Source organism: Salvelinus fontinalis, chromosome 27 (assembly GCF_029448725.1).
Source record: "Salvelinus fontinalis isolate EN_2023a chromosome 27, ASM2944872v1, whole genome shotgun sequence".
Lineage (NCBI taxonomy): Eukaryota > Metazoa > Chordata > Actinopteri > Salmoniformes > Salmonidae > Salvelinus > Salvelinus fontinalis.
In genome coordinates this window covers 28340963-28361127 of record NC_074691.1, presented here as the reverse complement: position 1 = coordinate 28361127, position 20165 = coordinate 28340963, and the positions used below count along the sequence as shown (strand labels likewise).

Genomic DNA, 20165 nt, shown 5'->3' with positions numbered 1-20165 from the left:
CTTCCATCAGCAAGTGCATTGAAGATGAAACGTGGCTGGGTCTTTCAGCATGACAATGATCCCAAACACACCGCCCGGGCAACGAAGGAGTTGCTTCGTAAGAAGCATTTCAAGGTCCTGGAGTGGCCTAGCCAGTCTCCAGATCTCAAACCCATAGAAAATCTTTGGAGGGAGTTGAAAGTCCGTGTTGCCCAGCAACAGCCCCAAAACATCACTGCTCTAGAGGAGATCTGCATGGAGGAATGGGCCAAAATACCAGCAACAGTGTGTGAAAACCTTGTGAAGACATACAGAAAACGTTTGACCTCTGTCATTGCCAACAAAGGGTATATAACAAAGGATTGAGATAAACTTTTGTTATTGACCAAATACTTATTTTCCACCATCATTTGCAAATAAATTCATTAAAAATCCTACAATGTGATTTTCTGGATTTTTTTCTCTCATTTTGTCTGTCATAGTTGAAATGTACCTATGATGAAAATTACAGGCCTCTCTCATCTTTTTAAGTGGGAGAACTTGCACAATTGGTAGCTGACTAAATACTTTTTTGCCCCACTGTATGTGGCAACGAGTCAGAAACATTTTGGTCATGAAGTCAGTCTTGTCCAAACCAGAGTTTGGAACTTGTGTGTGTCATAACGGGTAAATGAAGGTTCCGTTTGGATTACAATTATGTCAACAATTCATGCCTCCTTTGCCTACTAACACGTTGTTGCACTGTGTTTTCTGGGAAAAGACTGGGTGACTTCGCTTTGCATGGCCGCTGCCCCGGGCGGGCGGAGACCTCTCCTTAGGAGGACCAATGGAATGGTCGAAAATGAGTAAACCCCTCCCACCCAGGGCACCGGGTCGCACAAAATTAACTCGCCCACTGGAACGTCTTCCCCAGACAAGAGCATTTGAGGTAGATTTCTACATAAAAGGCAGGGTAAAGTGACTAAGCATCAGGATAGACAAGAATAACAGTAATAATAAAGAACAGAGCAGCAGCATATGTGTGTGTGCGTGCGTGTGCATGTGTGTGCATGTGTGTGTGCGTGCGTGTGCATGTGTGTATGTGTGTGCGTGTGCATGTGTGTGCATGCGTTGTCTCGGCATTCATGCGCATGTGTACAGTACCTTCAGAAAGTATTTACACCTCTTGGCTTTTTCCACATTTTGTTGTGATACAGCCTGAATTTAAAATGGATTCAATAGAGATTTTTTTGTGTAAATGGCCTACACATAATACCCTATAATGTCAGAGAAATTCTGTTGTAGAATGTTTACAAATTAATACAAAATAAAAAGCTGAAATGTCTTGGCTAAATAAGTATTCAACTCCTTTGTTATTGCAATGTGCTTAACAAGTCACATAATAAGTTGCATACTTGAAAATCTATGGCAAGACCTGCAAATGGTCATCTAGCAATGATCAACAACCAATTTGACAGACCTTGAAGAATTTTTAAAATATTAACTTTTTTAGGATAGAGGGCAGCATTCAGAATTTTGGATGAAAAGCATGCCCAAAGTAAACTGCCTGCTACTCAGGCCCAAAAGCTAGGACATGCACATAATTGGTAGATTTGGATAGAAAACACTCTAAAGTTTCCAAAACGGTTAAAATAATGTCTGTGTGTATAACAGAACTGAAATGGCAGGCAAAAACCTGAGAAAAATCCATCCAGGAAGCTCTATTATTTTGAAATGGGTGTTTTTCCATTGAAAGCCTATCCACCATATAAATGGTTATGACCCAGATTGCTTTCCCTGTGGCTTCCACAAGCTGTGAACAGTCTTTAGACATTGTTTCAGGCCTTTATTCTGAAAAATGAGGGAGAATGAGCAGTTTCAATGAGAGGCCAGTGGAAAGTCCCCAACCTGTTTGGTGCGCAATCCCGAGAGCGCGCCTTTCGTTGTTTTTCTTTTATATTGAGGACACTATTGTCGGGGTGAAATATTATCGATTATTTAGGCTAAAAACAACCTGATTGATTATAAACATTGTTTGACATGTTTCAACGAACATTACGGATACTATTTGGAATTTTTGTCTGCCTTTTGTGACCGCATTTGAGCCATTGGATTACTGAACAAAATGTGCCAACAAAATTGAGTTTTTTGGATATAAAGAGGGACTTTATCAAACAAAACCAACATTTATTGTGTAACTGGGAGTCTTGTGAATGCAACCATATGAAGATCATCAAAGGTAAGTGATTAATTTTATTGTTATTTCTGACATTCATGACTAATCTACTTGGCTGCTAACTGTTTGTAAGTTTGTGTGTGCTGAGCGCTGTCCTCAGATAATCACATGGTTTGCTTTCGCCGTAAAGCCTTTTGAAAATCTGACATGGCGGCTGGATTAACAACAAGTTAAGCTTTATTTTGATGTATAGCACTTGTGATTTCATGAAAGTTAAACATTTATAGTAGAATTTAGAATTTGGCGCTCTGCAATTTCACCGGAAGCTGTCGAGGTGGGACGCTAGCTTCTACCCCCAAGCCGTAAGACTGCGAAATGGTTACACAGGCTATCTGCATTGACGCTATGGACACTCACAAGACTATACAGTGCCTTGCAAAAGTATTCACCCCCCTTGGTATTTTTCCTATTTTGTTGCCTTACAACCTGGAATTAAAATTGATTTTTGGGGGGTTTGTATCATTTGATTTACACAACATGACTACCACATTGTAGATACAAAATATTTTTTTTATTTTGAAACAAACAAGGAAACTGAAAACTTAAGTGTGCATAACTATTCACCCCCCCCCCCCAAGTCAATACTTTGTAGAGGCAGCTTTTGCAGCAATTACAGCTGCAAGTCTCTAGGGTTATGTCTCTATAAGCTTGGCACATCTAGTCACTGGGATGTTTGCCTATTCTTCAAGGCAAAACCGCTCCAGCTCCTTCAAGTTGGATGGGGTCTGCTGGTGTACAGCAATCTTTAAGTCAAACCACAGATTCTCTGGGCTGGGCTTTGACTAGGCCATTTCAAGACATTTAAATGTTTCCCCTTAAACCACTTGTTGTTGCTTTAGCAGTATGCTTAGGGTCATTGTCCTGCTGGAAGGTGAACTTTTGTCCCAGTATCAAATCTCTGGAAGACTGAAACAGGTTTCCCTCAAGAATTTTCCTGTATTTAGCGCCATCCATCATTCCTTCAATTCTGACCAGTTTCCCAGTCCCTGCCGATGAAAAACATCCCGACAGGTATGATGCTGCCACCACGCTTCACTGTGGGGATGGTGTTCTCGGGGTGGTGAGAGGTGTTGGGTTTGCGCCAGACATAGCGGTTTCCTTGATGGCCAAAAAGGTCAATTTTAGTCTCATCTGACCAGAGTACCTTCCTCCATATGTTTGGGGAGTCTCCCAAATGCCTTTTGGCAAACACCAAATGTGTTTGCTTATTTTTTTATTTTTTCTGGCCACTATTCTGTAAAGCCCAGCTCTGTGGAGTGTATACAGCTTAAAGTGGTCCTATGAACAGATACTCCAATCTCTGCTGTGGAGCTTTGCAGCTCCTTCAGGGTTATCTTTGGTCTCTGTTGCCTCTCTGATGAATTCCCTCCTTGCCTGCTCCGTGGGCTTTGGTGGGCAGCCCTCTCTTGGCAGGTTTGTTGTGGTACCATATTCTTTCCATTTTTTTTAATAATGGATTTAATGGTGCTCCGTGGGATGTTCAAAGTTTCAGATATTTTTTATAACCCAGCCCTGATCTGTACTTCTCCACAACTTTGTCCCTGACCTGTTTGGAGAGCTCCTTGGTCTTCATGGTGCCACTTGCTTAGTGGTGTTGCAGACTCTGGGGCCTTTCAGAACAGGTGTGTATATATACTGAGATCATGTGACAAATCATGTGACACTTAAATAAAGTCCACCTGTGTGCAATCTAACAAATTATTTGACTTAAGGTAATTGGTTGCACCAGATCTTATTTAGAGGCTTCATTGCAAAGGGGGTGAATACATATGCGTGCACAACTATTTTGGTTTTTGAAGTTGTGAGCACTTATTAAACGACTCCGTTTATACCAAGTTCGTTCCCCTGCGCCTGACGTCCCTGCCACCAACACACACCCATTACAGTTACAGTCTTGTCTCATCGCTGCAACTCCCGTACGGACCCGGGAGAGGCAAAGGTTGCTAGGCGTGCTTCCTCTGAAACACAACCCAACCGCACTGCTTCTTGACACAACGCCTACCCGGAAGCCAGCTGCACCAATGTGTCGGAGGAAACACTACACCTGGCGACTGTGTCAGCGTGTACTGCGCCCGGCCCGCCACAGGACTCACTAGTGCGCGATGGGACAAGGACATCCCTGCCGGCCAAACCCTCCCCTAACAAGGACAACGCTGGGCCAATTGTGTGCTGCCCCATTGGTCTCCCGGTCACTGGACTCAAACCCAGAATCGCTATTGGCACAGCCTTAGACCACTGCGCCACCCGGGAGGCCGGTAATCAAGCAAATTTGACGACATGTTTGATGCATGACGCCAGTTTGCTTTCAATAATGTTTTGAACTGGCTAGCTACTGTATGAGCCTTGCTAACTAATCAAGCAAACTAGCTAGCATTTGAGGGCTTCAGCTAACCCCATAAAAGATTCCACCAAGCAACAACATTATTGTGTATTTTCTAGGGCAAAGCTAATGACAACAGATCACCCTCCCATAACCCGTACGACGATGGGCCAATTGTTCACCACCTCATGGGTCTCCCGGTTATGGCCGGCTGCAACACTGCCTGGGATTGAACCCGGTTCTGTAGCGATGCCTATAGCACTGCGATGCAGTGCCTTAGACAGCTGTGCAACTCGGGAGGCCCGTGAGTGCTGTGTGTGTTTGTGTCTTCTATGTTGTAAGGAGGTGCCCCTCATCCATGGTGTCGCAATGTACTACTCCTGGGACAGGGTAAGTAACGAGGGCTTCAACTGTTACACTTGAAAGTAAATATGTACACTGAACAAAAGCAACGCAACATGTAAAGTGTTGGTCCCATGTTTCATGAGCTGAAATACAAGATGTCAGAAATGTTCTACATGCACAAAAAGCTGATTTCTCTAAAATGTTGGGCACATTTTTTTTTACATCCATGTTAGTGAGCATTTCTCCTTTGCCAAGATAATCTATGCACCTGACAGGTGTGGCATATCACAAAGCTGATAAAAACAGCATGATCATTACACAGGTGCAGCTTGTGCTGGGGACAATAAAGGCCACTCTAAAATGTGCAGTTTTGTCACACAACACAAAGCCACAGATGTCTCAAGTTTTGAGGGAGCGTGTATTTGGCATGCTGACTGCAGGAATGTCCACTAGTGCCGTTGCCAGAGAATTTAATGTTTGTTTTAGAGAATTTGGCAGTAGGTCCAACCGGCCTCACAACCGAGGACCATGTGTATGGCATTGTGTGGGCGAGCTGTTTGCTGATATAAATGTTGTGAACAGAGTTCCCCATGGTGGCGGTGGGGTTATGGTATGGGCAGGCATAAGCTATGGACAACAAACACAATTGCATTTTATCGATGGAAATTTGAATGCACAGATCTACTGTGACGAGATCCTGTGGCCCATTGTCGTGCCATTCATCTGCTCCCATCACCTCATGTTTCAGCATGATAATGCACAGCCCCATGTTGCAAGGATCTGTACACAATTTCTGGAAGCTGAAAATGTCCCAATTCTTCCATGGCCTGTACATTCACCAGACATGTCACCCATTGAGCATGTTTGGGATGCTCTGGATCAACGTGTACGACAGCGTGTTACGGCTCCCTCCAATATCCAAAAACTTTGCGCTGCCATTGAAGATGAGTGGGACAACATTCCACAGGCCACAATCAACAGCTTGATCAACTATGTAAAGGAGATGTGTCACCCTGCATAAGGCAAATGGTGGTCACACCAGATACTGACTGAATTTCTGATCCACGCCCATACAAATGTTGTATTCTTTTTTAAAGGTATCTGTGACCAACATATGCATATCTGTATTCCCAGTCATGTGAAATCCATATATTAGGACCTAATGAATTTATTTAAATTGGACTGATTTACTTATATGAACTGTAACTCTTTGAAATTGTTGAATCTTTGAAATTGCTACATTCATATTTTTGTTCAGTATAGATAATGTAAACACTTTGTTTAGAATATCTACATTAGTTCACATATTGCATTCTTCTCATATTATTCTGTAGGCTACTTAGTACGAGAAGAGTGCAATCCTCCTGCATCTCACATCTGCCTGTAGATATTGAACTCCGCCTACTGGACTCATGGGATGAGTAAAACTCAGTCATATCCAGGATGGAGTGTCATGTACTCCACCCCAACCTGCCACCTGACTGCACATGTCTATAACCTGTAAAATATTACATACATGGAAGGGCCTTCATCACCCACTGTAGACTTGATCCACCGTAGACGGATGCTAAGCTACAGGACTGTTTCGCTAGCACATACTGGAATGTGTTCCTGGATTCATCCGATGGCATTGAGGAGTTTACCACATCAGCCACCGGCTTCTTTAATAAGTGCATTGTCGACGTCATACCCACAGTGACAGTACGTATATATCCCAACCAGAAGCCATGGATTACAGGCAACATCCGTACTGAGCTAAAGGCTAGAGCTGCCGCTTTCAAGGAGCGGTACACTAATTCGGAAGAAATCCTGCAAAGCGGCAATACAGTACTGAGGGCGAATCCTACTAAGCCGGCTCGGACGCTCATCGGATGTGGCAGGGTTTACAAACTATCACAGATTACAAAGGGAAACCCAGCCGAGAGGTGCCTACCAGACCAGCTAACTGCCTTCTAGGCTTGCTTTGAGGCAAGAAACACTGAACCATGCGTGAGAGCACCTGATATTCCGGATGACTGTGTGATCGCGCTCTCCATAGCCGATGTGAGTAAGACCTGTAAACAGGTTAACATTCACAAGGATTACCAGGACGCGTACTAAGAGCATGCTCTGAGTGTCTTCACTGACATTTTCTACCTCTCCCTAACCCAGTCTGTAGTACCTTCAAGCAGACCACCATAGTCCCTGCGCCCAAGAACACCAAGGTAACCTTTCTAAATGACTACCGCCACGTAGCACTCACGTCTGTAGCTATGAAATGCTGGTCATGGCTCACAGCAACACCATTATCCCAGAACCTTTGGACCCACTCCAATTCGCATACCACCCAAACAGATCCACAGATGACAAAATCTCTATTGCACTCCATACTGCCCTTTCCCACATGGACAAAAGGAACACCTACATGAGAATGCTGTTCAGACTTCAGATCGTGGACTACAGGAAAAGGAGGGCAGAACACATCCCCATTCACAACAACGGGGCTGTAGTGGAGCAGATCGAGAGCTTCAAGTTCCTCAATGTCCACATGTTTGAACCCATCACGGTCCAAACACACCAACACAGTCGTGAAGAGGGTAGGACAACAGCTCTTCCACCTCAGGAGGCTGAAAGGTTTTAGCATGGGCCCTCAGATCCTCCAAAAAATTCTATAGCATCTTGACTGGCTGCATCACCGCTTGGTATGGCAACTGCTTGGCATCCGACCGCAAGGCACTACAGAGGGCAGTGCGTAAGGCCCAGTACATCACTGGGGCTGAACTCCCTGCCACCCAGGACCTCTATACCAGACGGTGTCAGAGGAAGGCCCTAAAAATAAAAATACTCCACCCACCCAAGTCATAAACTGTTCTCTCTGCTACCACACGACGGCAAGCAGTACAAGAGCACTAAGTCTGGGACCAAAAGGCTCCTGAACAGCTGCTGCCACCAAGCCATACGAACCTCTAAATAGTTAACCAAATAGCTGCCTGGACTATCTGCATTGACCCTTTTTGCACTAACTCTTAACTCTATGCACACACACACTGGACTCTACCCACATACTCACACATACTTACACTGACACTCCAACACACACACAGGCACACCGTCGCCACACACACACTTCCACACTCATCACATACACTGCTGCTACAGTCTATTATCTATCCTGTTGCCTAGTCGCTTTACCCCCACCTATAAGTACATATTAGTCGACCAATTAATCGGAATGGCCAATTAATTAGGGCCGATTTCAAGTTTTCATAACAATCGGTAATCGGCATTTTTGGACACCGATTGTGGCGGATTTTTATTTTTTTTAACCTTTATTTAACTAGGCAAGTCAGTTAAGAAAACATTCATATTACAATGACGGCCTAGGAACAGTGGGTTAACTGCCTTGTTCAGGGGCAGAACGGCAGATTTTTATCTTGTCAGCTCGGGGATTCGATCTTGCAACCTTCCGGTTACTAGTCCAACGCTCTAACCACCTGCCTTACATTGCACTCCACGAGTAGCCTGCATGGCAGGCTGACTACCTGCTACGCGAGTGCAGCAAGAAGCCAAGGTAAGTTGCTAGCTAGCATTAAACTTATCTTAGAAAAAAACAATCAATCTTAACATAATCACTAGTTAACTACACATGGTTGATGATATTACTAGTTTATCTAGCTTGTCCTGCGTTGCATATAATCGATGCGGTGACTGTTCATTTCTCATCGAATCACAGCCTACTTCTCCAAACGGGTGATGACTTAACAAGCGCATTTGCGAAAAAAGCGCTGTCGTTGCACCAATGTAGGGATGCCATCCGTTAGATAAAATACGGAACAGTTCTGTATTTCACTGAAAGAATAAACGTTTTGTTTTCGAAATGATAGTTTCCGGATTTGACCATATTAATGACCTACGGCTCGTATTTCTGTGTGTTATTATGCTATAATTAAGTCTATGATTTGATAGAGCAGTCTGACTGAACGGTAGTAGGCAGCAGCAGCCTCGTAAGCATTCATTCAAACAGCACTTTCGTGCGTTTGACAGCAGCTCTTCGTTGTGCTTTAAGGATTGAGCTGTTTATGACTTCAAGCCTATCAACTCCCGAGATTAGACTGGTGTTACCGATGTGAAATGGCTAGCTAGTTAGCGGGGTGTGCGCCAATTGCGTTTCAATTGGTGATGGCACTCGCTCTGAGACCTTGAAGTAGTTGTTCCCCTTGCTCTGCAAGGGACGTGGCATTTGTGGAGCAATGAATAACGATGCTTCGAGGGTGGCTGTTTTCGATGTGTTCCTGGTTCGAGCCCAGCTAGGGGCGAGGAGAGGGACAGAAGCTATACCGTTACACTGGCAATACTAAAGTGCCTATAAGAACATCCAATAGTCAAAGGTATATGAAATACAAATGGTATAGAGAGAAATAGTCCTATAATTCCTATAATACTACAACCTAAAACTTCTTACCTGGGAATATTGAAGACTCATGTTAAAAGGAACCACCAGCTTTCATATGTTCTGAGCAAGGAACTTAAACATTAGCTTTTTTACATGGCACATATTGCAGTTTTACTTTCTTCTCCAACACTTTGTTTTTGCATTATTTAAACCAAATTGAAAATGTTTCATTATTTATTTGAGGCTAAATTAATTTTATTGATGTATTATATTAAGTTAAAATAAAAGTGTTCGTTCAGTATTGTTGTAATTGTCATTATTACAAATAAAAATTTAAAAAATAAAACAATTGTCCGATTAATCGGTATCGGCTTTTTTTGGTCCTCCAATAAATCGGTATCGGCGTTGAAAAATCATAATCGGTTGACCTCTAGTACATTTCTACCTCAATTTCTTCGTACCCCTGCACATCGACTCAGTAAACTCATATATATATATTTAACTTACCTAGTTAAATAAAAGGTTAAATCAAATTAAATATAGCCAAGCTATCATTGCTCATTGTGTATTTATTCCTTGTGTTACAATTTTTTTTTTTTCTATTATTATAATTTGACTGTATTCTGCATTGTAGGGAAGGGCCTGTGAGTAAGTCTACACCTGTTGTTTACAAGGCATGTGACAATTCAAATTTGAAGACAGAACTTCAGAGAGATAGAGCTGTGCATGTCAGTGTATTAAACAGCCAAATCCATAGATTTGGGCAAATAGACCAATAGAATGTCATTCTAGTTCTGGTTAGACAGCTGAAGTTGTTCTCTACACACAACGGACTGAGATGTGTTAAAGTGTAGGCATACGCTCTTTAGAAGCACATCAATATCATATTTACAGCAGAAAATGTTTTGTCTTTGTAATACGAACACATCCATAGATTCTTTGCTTATGTATCTACAGTCAAGCCGGGAGATGTTTGTGATATGCCCACATGTAACCTACACCTGTATGGATATTACTTCTGGGATCTGTCTCTCAGAAAGATGAGACAAAACTATCCAGTGATAGAATATTGTGTTGTAGGACAGCGGAGCAGTGGAAACATTTGTTTGCCTTCAATCACGGCCGCAGGCATGTCTAAACGAACGTTGATGAAAAACGAGGCCAAATCAGGAAGTGCAGTGTCTCTTTAAAGCATGTCATCCAGCAAGTCTTATGAGGAAAAAGAGGAAAACACACAATAAAGTAGCAGATGAGCAGAGCTGTCAGGCACACAGTCCTGAGGCCCTTCCACTCACCCTGACAGATCCACAGAGAACCAGAGACAGAACCTGACCGAGCCACAGACAGCCCTAAGACCTAAAAGGCACGTTCATGTCAAATAAATCTCCCACCCTGACAGAACCTGACCGATCCACAGACAGAACCTGACCGATCCAAAGACAGCCTAAGAGACATGGTCATTGTCCCTGCAGCACTCTCAGCTCTTCCACTAGGGGGAAAGCAGGGATGAGGTATTGTTCTATATATAGGGGCAGCAGCAGAGACGTCCCTTCCCACAGACAATTGAGATGACAATCAGAGCGACCACAGGATTTCCCGATGATGTGATGGCATGCAAGGGAAGGCAGCGTCACTGGACTGCTCATCTAGCTACAGCTTCCTGTGACTAAGCAAGGAGGATGAGGCCTTAACATCAACTGCTGCACACAGCCCAGTGTAGACCTGAAAATAGAGAAGGTCATCCTCAAAATCATAACACATCAAAAGCCAAGGGCACTCTACCCTCTACCAGAGAAACGCTAGGTGGTAATATAGAATCAGGAGAAGAACCACGGACATTCCAAACACACTGACTGGTCACCATACCAAACACACTGACTGGTCACCATGCCAAACACACTGACTAGTCACCATGCCAAACACACTGACTGGTCACCATACCAAACACACTGACTGGTCACCATGCCAAACACACTGACTGGTCACCATGCCAAACACACTGACTGGTCACCATACCAAACACACTGACTGGTCACCATACCAAACACACTGACTGGTCACCATGCCAAACACACTGATTGGTCACCATGCCAAACACACTGATTGGTCACCATGCCAAACACACTGATTGGTCACCATGCCAAACACACTGACTGGTCACCATGCCAAACACACTGACTGGTCACCATACCAAACACACTGACTGGTCACCATGCCAAACACACTGACTGGTCACCATGCCAAACACACTGACTGGTCACCATGCCAAACACACTGACTGGTCACCATACCAAACACACTGACTGGTCACCATGCCAAACACACTGACTGGTCACCATACCAAACACACTGACTGGTCACCATACCAAACACACTGACTGGTCACCATACCAAACACACTGACTGGTCACCATACCAAACACACTGACTGGTCACCATGCCAAACACACTGACTGGTCACCATGCCAAACACACTGACTGGTCACCATGCCAAACACACTGACTGGTCACCATACCAAACACACTGACTGGTCACCATACCAAACACACTGACTGGTCACCATACCAAACACACTGACTGGTCATCATACCAAACACACTGACTGGTCACCATGCCAAACACACTGACTGGTCACCATACCAAACACACCGTCACTGACTGGTGACCATACCGGAACACAGGGCCTGAGAGAGGAGGAAAAGGGGGTGGGGGATGGAGGAGTAGAGAGGAGGAAAAGGGGGGATGGATGGAGTTATGGATGGAGAGAAAAGGGGAGGGGCAAGACTGGAACATAGAGATCGAGGGACGGGAAGAGGGAGGGTGCAAGAAAGATGGAAAGAACGATGATATGAAAGAGAAAGAGATGATATGGAAAGAATGGAGAGAAAGATGACAGAAAGCATGGCGCAGAGAGGGATGAGAGAGAGAGGGTCTAAAACACTACCTGTTCAAAGAGTAGGCGATTCACCCCCATCAACAACAAAAAGACTGATATGGTTGTCTTAACTAGCCATCTTAAGATAAATGCACTAAGTGTAAGTCACTCTGGATAAGAACGTCTGCTAATTTACTAAAAATGTTAAATGGACAAAAAGCTATCCCCTAAACAGCTTTTGTATTCCTAAATTTGCGCCTCCACTCCAAATTCCACAGCTGAGCTGTGAAGGGCTGGGGCCTGGCTTTGTCAGCGTTTTTACACACAGCTGAGCTGTGAAGGGCTGGGGCCTGGCTTAGTCAGCGTTTTTACACACAGCTGAGCTGTGAAGGGCTGGGGCCTGGCTTAGTCAGCGTTTTTACACACAGCTGAGCTGTGAAGGGCTGGGGCCTGGCTTAGTCAGCGTTTTTACACACAGCTGTGCTGTGAAGGGCTGGGGCCTGGCTTAGTCAGCGTTTTTACACACAGCTGAGCTGTGAAGGGCTGGGGCCTGGCTTAGTCAGCGTTTTTACACACAGCTGAGCTGTGAAGGGCTGGGGCCTGGCTTAGTCAGCGTTTTTACACACAGCTGTGCTGTGAAGGGCTGGGGCCTGGCTTAGTCAGCGTTTTTACACACAGCTGAGCTGTGAAGGGCTGGGGCCTGGCTTAGTCAGCGTTTTTACACACAGCTGAGCTGTGAAGGGCTGGGGCCTGGCTTAGTCAGCGTTTTTACACACAGCTGTGCTGTGAAGGGCTGGGGCCTGGCTTAGTCAGCGTTTTTACACACAGCTGTGCTGTGAAGGGCTGGGGCCTGGCTTAGTCAGCGTTTTTACACACAGCTGTGCTGTGAAGGGCTGGGGCCTGGCTTAGTCAGCGTTTTTACACACAGCTGAGCTGTGAAGGGCTGGGGCCTGGCTTAGTCAGCGTTTTTACACACAGCTGTGCTGTGAAGGGCTGGGGCCTGGCTTAGTCAGCGTTTTTACACACAGCTGAGCTGTGAAGGGCTGGGGCCTGGCTTAGTCAGCGTTTTTACACACAGCTGAGCTGTGAAGGGCTGGGGCCTGGCTTAGTCAGCGTTTTTACACACAGCTGTGCTGTGAAGGGCTGGGGCCTGGCTTAGTCAGCGTTTTTACACACAGCTGTGCTGTGAAGGGCTGGGGCCTGGCTTAGTCAGCGTTTTTACACACAGCTGAGCTGTGAAGGGCTGGGGTCTGGCTTAGTCAGCGTTTTTACACACAGCTGAGCCTCCACAAAATACAGGGATGCTCTGGCTACGGAACACACACAGAGTCACAAAGCACTCACTCCCTTCTTCACTATCTAGCTACCACAAGCTTTCACTGGCCTGCCTGCGCCTGGCCACATAATTAACCCATCATCACAAGACATTTGACACTCAACATCTCACCACAAAATACATTGTTTATTGCTATCTAATAGCATAATTTTGGGGACTTAGTATGTGGCAATGTTTATTTTCTTGGTCCTGTTGTGTTGAAAGAATGATTGCAATGCACCGTCTGTATGCTTCCTATATTTGTGTGTTTGTATATGTCTGTCTGTAGGCCTATTTCCCAGCCACACCCAGTAAGGCACACATGCATACAGAGGGCACGAGCGAGTGAGGGAGGAGGAGAGAGAGAAAACATGGCCTGGGAGCAAGCAGAGGTAAATTATTTGGCATATAACTCTACTATTACAGCTGTTCCATGCCAAGCCCTCTGTGTGGAAGCAACATCCTGTTGTAGAGAGGGGGGACAAACTAAAGGCAGAGATACCCTGGTGTTTCTGCATGTTATTTATTAACTCTGACCCAGCTTCTCCGCCATGAAGGAGTACTGATCTGGGATCAGGTCCTCTACTGGTCAGGGAAGGCCCAGAAAAGTGTCAAAGACTCCTGTCACCCAAGTCATAGACTGTTCTCTCTGCTACCGCACGGCAAGCAGTACCAGAGTGCCAAGTCTAGGTCCAAAAGGCTCCTTAACAGCTTCTACCCCCAAGTTATAACCCTGCTGAACAATCAATTAAATGGCCACCCGGACTATTTAAATTGACATCCCCCTCCTTTGTTTTTACACTGCTGCTACTCACTTTTTATTATCTATGGATAGTCACTTTACCCCTACCTACAAATTACCTCGACTAACCTGTACCCCCTATATAGCCTCTTGTTATTTTATTGTGTTCCTTTGTTTATGTTACTTTAGTTTATTTAGTTAATATTTTAAAACGGTATTGTAATTAATGTCTTGTAAGTAAGCATTTCAGGGTAAGGTCTACACCGGTTGTATTCGGCACATGTGACAAATAACATTTGCTTTGAATTATATTCATTGTGACCTAAAAGGCTATACTGATACTAGGTCAGCACCACTGAGATGCTGGACCTGGTCTGACCTGTTCTGCTGGGCCTGTTCTGCTGGGCCTGTTCCAAGCTGTTAATAGTTTTCCCGATTGAAGCCAGAAATCTGGGCACTGATCCAATATGATACCGGACTGAAATAATAACACAAATATTTTGTTTACTGTGTGTTTTTCAGACACATTGAGTAGATTACCCTTTTTTAACAGTTCCATCATCTACCTCAGACAGACTACCACTTGGGGTTTTAATTTCATTCCACTTTTCGAAAATACTGAATTGAAATAGAATTGATCCCCAACCCTGCTTAACAGACACATGCATCCTCCTGGAAGTACGGTGGATCCTGTCCCCTGCCCTGCTACCACAGAAACCCCAGCGGAACAGGCCTAAGTGAAGGGGAAAGACAGTAGGATGTCTTTGCCAGTTGGCTCCGCATCCATTTCAGCCATAACAGATCAACTAGCAAGCCTTGCATAAATTCATCCTTTCACAAGTGAGAAATAATTTGAGAAAACAATGTCACTCTGTATCATTGGTCTAGACTTGGATGGGGGGGGGGGGGGGGGGGGGTAATTGTTCCTCTGGGTTTGACTAATTTAGAAGTCATTTATGAGTAGAGTAATGGTCCTTATTCAGCCTGTGTGTGTGTGTGTGTGTCCTGCATGTGTGACTGTTTGTGTGTGTCTGTGCAGCCTGCAAATGTGTGTTCATATTCACCCCAAAATGTTCTGTAAATACTGCCTGGCCTGCTGTATCCACAGCCGGGAGAGAGGCGTCATCCCAGCGGCAGATGATGGACATTTATTTACAAACCTCTTGGTCCTCAGAGCTTGCTAATAAACCGAGTTGTAGGCTACCCTCTGGGAGAGAGTGGTGAGGAAACCAGGGCCAGTCATTCATATATAGGAGGTTCAGCTTCCTGCAGCTAGAAAATATGATTCATTCTCAGCTTCACCTTCTATTGGTTAGGTGGTTTGTTTGGTTGAGCTGGGAAAGTGTTAGAAGTGGGTATGTGTGCTATGTAAGGATTTGGAGGAGGGCATGAAAACATAACCGACTGTTGGTCTGCTATGTTTAGGCCACTTCAATGGTCTGATATGGAGCGAAGGTTCAGGGAAGACATCCACTGTGACGTGACACGGCCGCCCTCTGACTCCATAGTACCCCTCCATGATGGTGATCCCTCTCAGGACAATGGAAAAGGAACCTTCACCCACTACATGTGTATGTGTACACGTGTGTATTAATGAATAAATGAAAGAGTGTGAGTGAGTCACCTGACCACTGCCAGCTGTCTTCATAGTCACAGGCTGCAGGACAGCAGTGACCAACACAATACACAGCAGAGCCACTTCCTGGTATGACATCATGTGCCCAAAGAGCCCAGCATCTAGTCCCTGTGTTTCCTGTTAGCTGCCCCTGTGGAATCATCACAGGGAAAAGTAGAACATCCAGCATCTTGACAAGGATGTCCTGGCCCTTCACATCACAATCAACCCCATCATCAGCACCCACAGACCCTCCTAGCTTCTACCATGCCCATCAACACCTGGCCTGGGTAGGACTGTGAGTAACTAAGTGAGGTGTATGGTGTGTTTAAGATATCCTCACCATCACAACCAATGGTGGCTGCCGATATAACCAACCAGAGGCCCAGTGGGGTGGATGTCTTCTACTGGAGTTCAACAGTTAGCCACACCACACCAGAACCACATCAGACCAGAACCACGCCACACACCATACCAGAACCACACCATACCAGAACCACACCACACTAGAACCACACCAGAACCACACCACATTATACCAGAACCACACCACACCAGAACCACATCACACCAGAGCCACACCATACCAGAACTACACCACACCATACCAGAACCACACCACACCAGAACCACATTATACCAGAACCACACTATACCAGAACCACACCATACCAGAACCACATTATACTAGAACCACACCACATCATACCAGAACCACACCATACCAGAACCACACCAGAACCACATCATACCAGAACCACACCACACCAGAACCACACCACGTCATACCAGAACCACACCACACCATACCAGAACCACATACCAGAACCACATTATACCAGAACCACACCATACCATAACCACAACATCATCATCATCATCACATCATACCAGAACAACACCACAACATCACATCATACCCACACCATACCAGAACTACACCACATCATCATCACACCACATCATACCGACACCATACCAGAACTACAACACAACATCACACCACATCATGCCAGATCCACATGTCACCAGAACCACACCACACCATACTAGAACCACAACACATCATGCCAGATCCACATGTCACCAGAACCACAACAACAGTTCATTCTCAAACAGATTGTTGTTTCTTCTGTTCCTCCTCATATCTGGACTTCAACTTCTCAGGCTACATAGATAGTAGGCCTATAGTATAGTATTATAAAGTACAGTATAGTGTTTTAGGCCTATAGCATTGTTATTAGTGTATAATATAGGCTAGTGCTGTTGCATTGTGCTGGACAGTATTTAGAATGAACATATTTTTCCATTAATAGCAAATAAACAATGCAGATAAAACAATTGTTACATATTTCATAATTGAGCCTTAAAAATAGTGTAATTCAGGTCAACGCCTCTTCCAATCTTCTGCTTACTACTAGGTAGTCAGTGTTATAAGGTCATAACAGAAGGATATGGTGAACTAGGCCTGGTCCATTCACTGATGGCTGCAGGTTATACAGGGGTCTGTTGCCATAGCAACCAAAATGAGGTCACCAAACTAAGTGACGAAAAGCAAACCTTATAGTAATGTCTGTCTACTGTTGTGGGCTGAGCATGAAGGGGATATCAGGGTTGACATCAGTCATAGCTAGTCTTATACTTTATAACATGATGGTGTTTTATAATGGCAATGTTTTGAGCATTATGTTTTGTGAACATTAAAGTTCAAGTGAAAGGTGTATTTTGAATTTAAGTGTCTCACCCATCTTTGGGGAATGGTGTTTCATGTGACAGGCCTGGGTATAAGCACGATTCATTAGGGTATGAAGCATTTGTCAAATCATGTCATCAAACCTTGTGGTAAGCTCAGAGGTCAAAAGGAGGACACCACCAAAGGTGTTGAAATATGCTTTATTTTAGTAGGCTACATGTACTGGCAATATATTACAACCCCTTAGCCTAAATGAAGCATATACTTATTTTGATAGTGTTTGGATAGTGTTTCTATGGTGTTTGTAAAGATGAAATGATTTCCATTGTTTGCAGCTACTGTCAGTGAAATGGCTGAGTCCTGAATAAAAGCACCTAATTGCAGTACATATTGCAGTGTTTCCCCTGGCCCCTGGCTGGGTCCGTGTGTTAACACGGGGTAAATGTCCAAATTAAATCACACTTGGCACTTGGGCATCTCGGTAAGGCATACCCATACAGAGTTACCGCTGGACCAGTCAGATAAAAGGTCGTTCGCATTCCATTAGTGCTCGAACCAAACCACCAATGTCGTCACACACAGTTCGCTTTTTCAACAAATGATTAAGTTGTGTGTGGTCCTGTGTGCTTTGCTTTTCAATGACCGTGAGTGGGGGAGAGGTTACACCATTGCAAACGTTCCATGACATTTGGGGCTCGTGCTAGGCCACTGCCTGGCTACTGCCACTACAACAAATGTTAGCATTTGCTGTTGGTGTGTAAAGTCAATTTGTTATGGGACACGACTCAAGTTGGATATAAAGTACCCCAAAAGCAGTCATACAGTAGAAAAGCACAATAGCCTTGAAGTTAAAAAAGGAGGTGTGGAGGTGGCCTAGGCTAAGAGGATAGCAGCTCATTCATGACCAGGCCTTGTGCTGAGGTCTCTACTACTATAAAAAGGTATGGGGGGGGCACATTGCACCACCATTATCATTTTTAAAAGAAAGGGGGGAACTTACCCCAATCCAGAAACTCCAAGATGTTTTTCTCCCTTCTGAGGGGTGAGTTGTTGCACTCGTCATAAAGGCAGATGAGGATATCCAATAGCGTTTCCACGCTAAGGCATTGGTCATTTGACTGAGCTGGGCCGTCAAGGATCATCTTTTCCAGTTTCTTCAAACGGACCTCTCCCGACATGATTCAAACTGTAGTCAGGTGATGCTAGTAGAGGAAATTATATTAACTCACTTAAATAGTTAGCTAAGCCTTATATTCAGGCTGACCAGGGACGAACAGAAGAAGTTCGCTTAGCTTGTCTCTGTCTCACCTTGTAGCAAAATGAATAAAAACTTTGAGGCAAGCAAGCTAATAGCGAGCTAAAATAGAACTATCGTGACCCACCTCTCACAAAGGTATATATAGAGTATCTCGGAGGTGAGTGAGCCATGTAATATTTCCTCATTTTATTTATCCTATTCCCCCAAAACACAAAGGAGAACTCACAATTGCAGACCCTGCCCTGGCCAGCAGATTTTGACGTAGGCTAATGAAAGCCGCTTGTAGTATTTCCTTACGTATTTTTTCCAGTCTTCTCCTGGCAAAAATACCCCAAATGAAAATATTACCCGTGAGAATGCAGTTATAGCAATCCCCCGAGTTGTTGATATGTGGTTATCCAAACTGCAGCGACAAAAAATGCATCAACACTAGATCTGCAATGCTACAAAGCCTCAATGCAATGCCCCTCCTCTGTTGAGTCTGAGAATGGAAGGTCGCAAGGCTTAACTAGCTAGTTTTTTCGTTTAAATCCAATTATTTTAAAATCCTCTGCCTGGCCCTCTTCACAGTTTAAAACTATGGTTCGAATATATGTCCATTGCTGTATCCGTCGAAAATGCGGTTTCTCTGAGGGGTTGAGCTTTTTCCCGTCAAGAAAAAAGCTGCATTCTTGCTCATACCAATCCAGTACACTGCCTTCCCCCTTGCTTCCCACGTCGGTCGCTTGCCGTTCTCGAACTACAGCTTGCTGCAGGCAAAACCCCAGCTCATCATGGCGAACGTCACACACTGCCGTCACAGCATCTGCTGTCCTGTGGGACGCGAGGGTATACTGGAAGGATAGCGGACAATATTGTGAATGGAAACTGCGGTCGTTGTAGCTAGGTGGCGAAAATGAAAAAAATAGGCACTATCGTGCATATTGTGATAAAAGCACAAAATCTGGCACTGAGGTAGATTGATGTACCCTGAAAATATTTAGATATGGAGCCGCCCCTAGGGGGGCGTGGCAACCATTTTTCAAAATGGCCACCGATGGTAGCATTATTATGGAATTCAGAAGGGGTGGGTATAATTTGCGGAACGTTACAATAGTAACGTTCAATAGTAACGTTCAAACCAACAAACAACGTGTAACAGTATAACTTTAGACCGTCCCCTTGCCCCGACACGGGCGCGAACCAGGGACCCTCTAGCTAACTAGCTGCCGAACAGACATCAACTCAACACGTAGCTTATTCTTAATGTTTGTCCATAGGCTACCAGAGTGAGGACAGACATTGGTGATTGAAAAAAGTAATTAAATAGTCCACTCGCTACCCAGCATCTTATTCTGCCGCTATACAACTTTGTATGCGTTGTTTGTTGGCAACCTTGTTATTTACAAAGTTTTTGGAACATATTCCTGTTGGAGCATTCCAAAAATCATACCCA

The 20165-nt window shown here is 44.5% G+C and overlaps 1 protein-coding gene across 9 annotated transcripts in view; it reads right to left on the bottom strand.

Annotated features, from left to right (window-relative positions):
- Nucleotides 1–19693, bottom strand: part of LOC129825391 (serine/threonine-protein kinase MRCK alpha-like) — a 135377-nt gene extending 115684 nt beyond the window's left edge. For 8 of the 9 annotated variants that reach the window (XM_055885473.1, XM_055885469.1, XM_055885472.1 and 5 more), the window contains exon 1: nucleotides 18473–19693. In XM_055885473.1, coding sequence (XP_055741448.1) covers nucleotides 18473–18650 — 178 coding nt within the window. In that variant the 5' untranslated portion in view covers nucleotides 18651–19693. The remainder of the gene's footprint in view (nucleotides 1–18472) is intronic. The other variant, XM_055885466.1, reaches the window with a different exon arrangement.
- Between the last annotated feature and the right edge of the window lie 472 nt (nucleotides 19694–20165).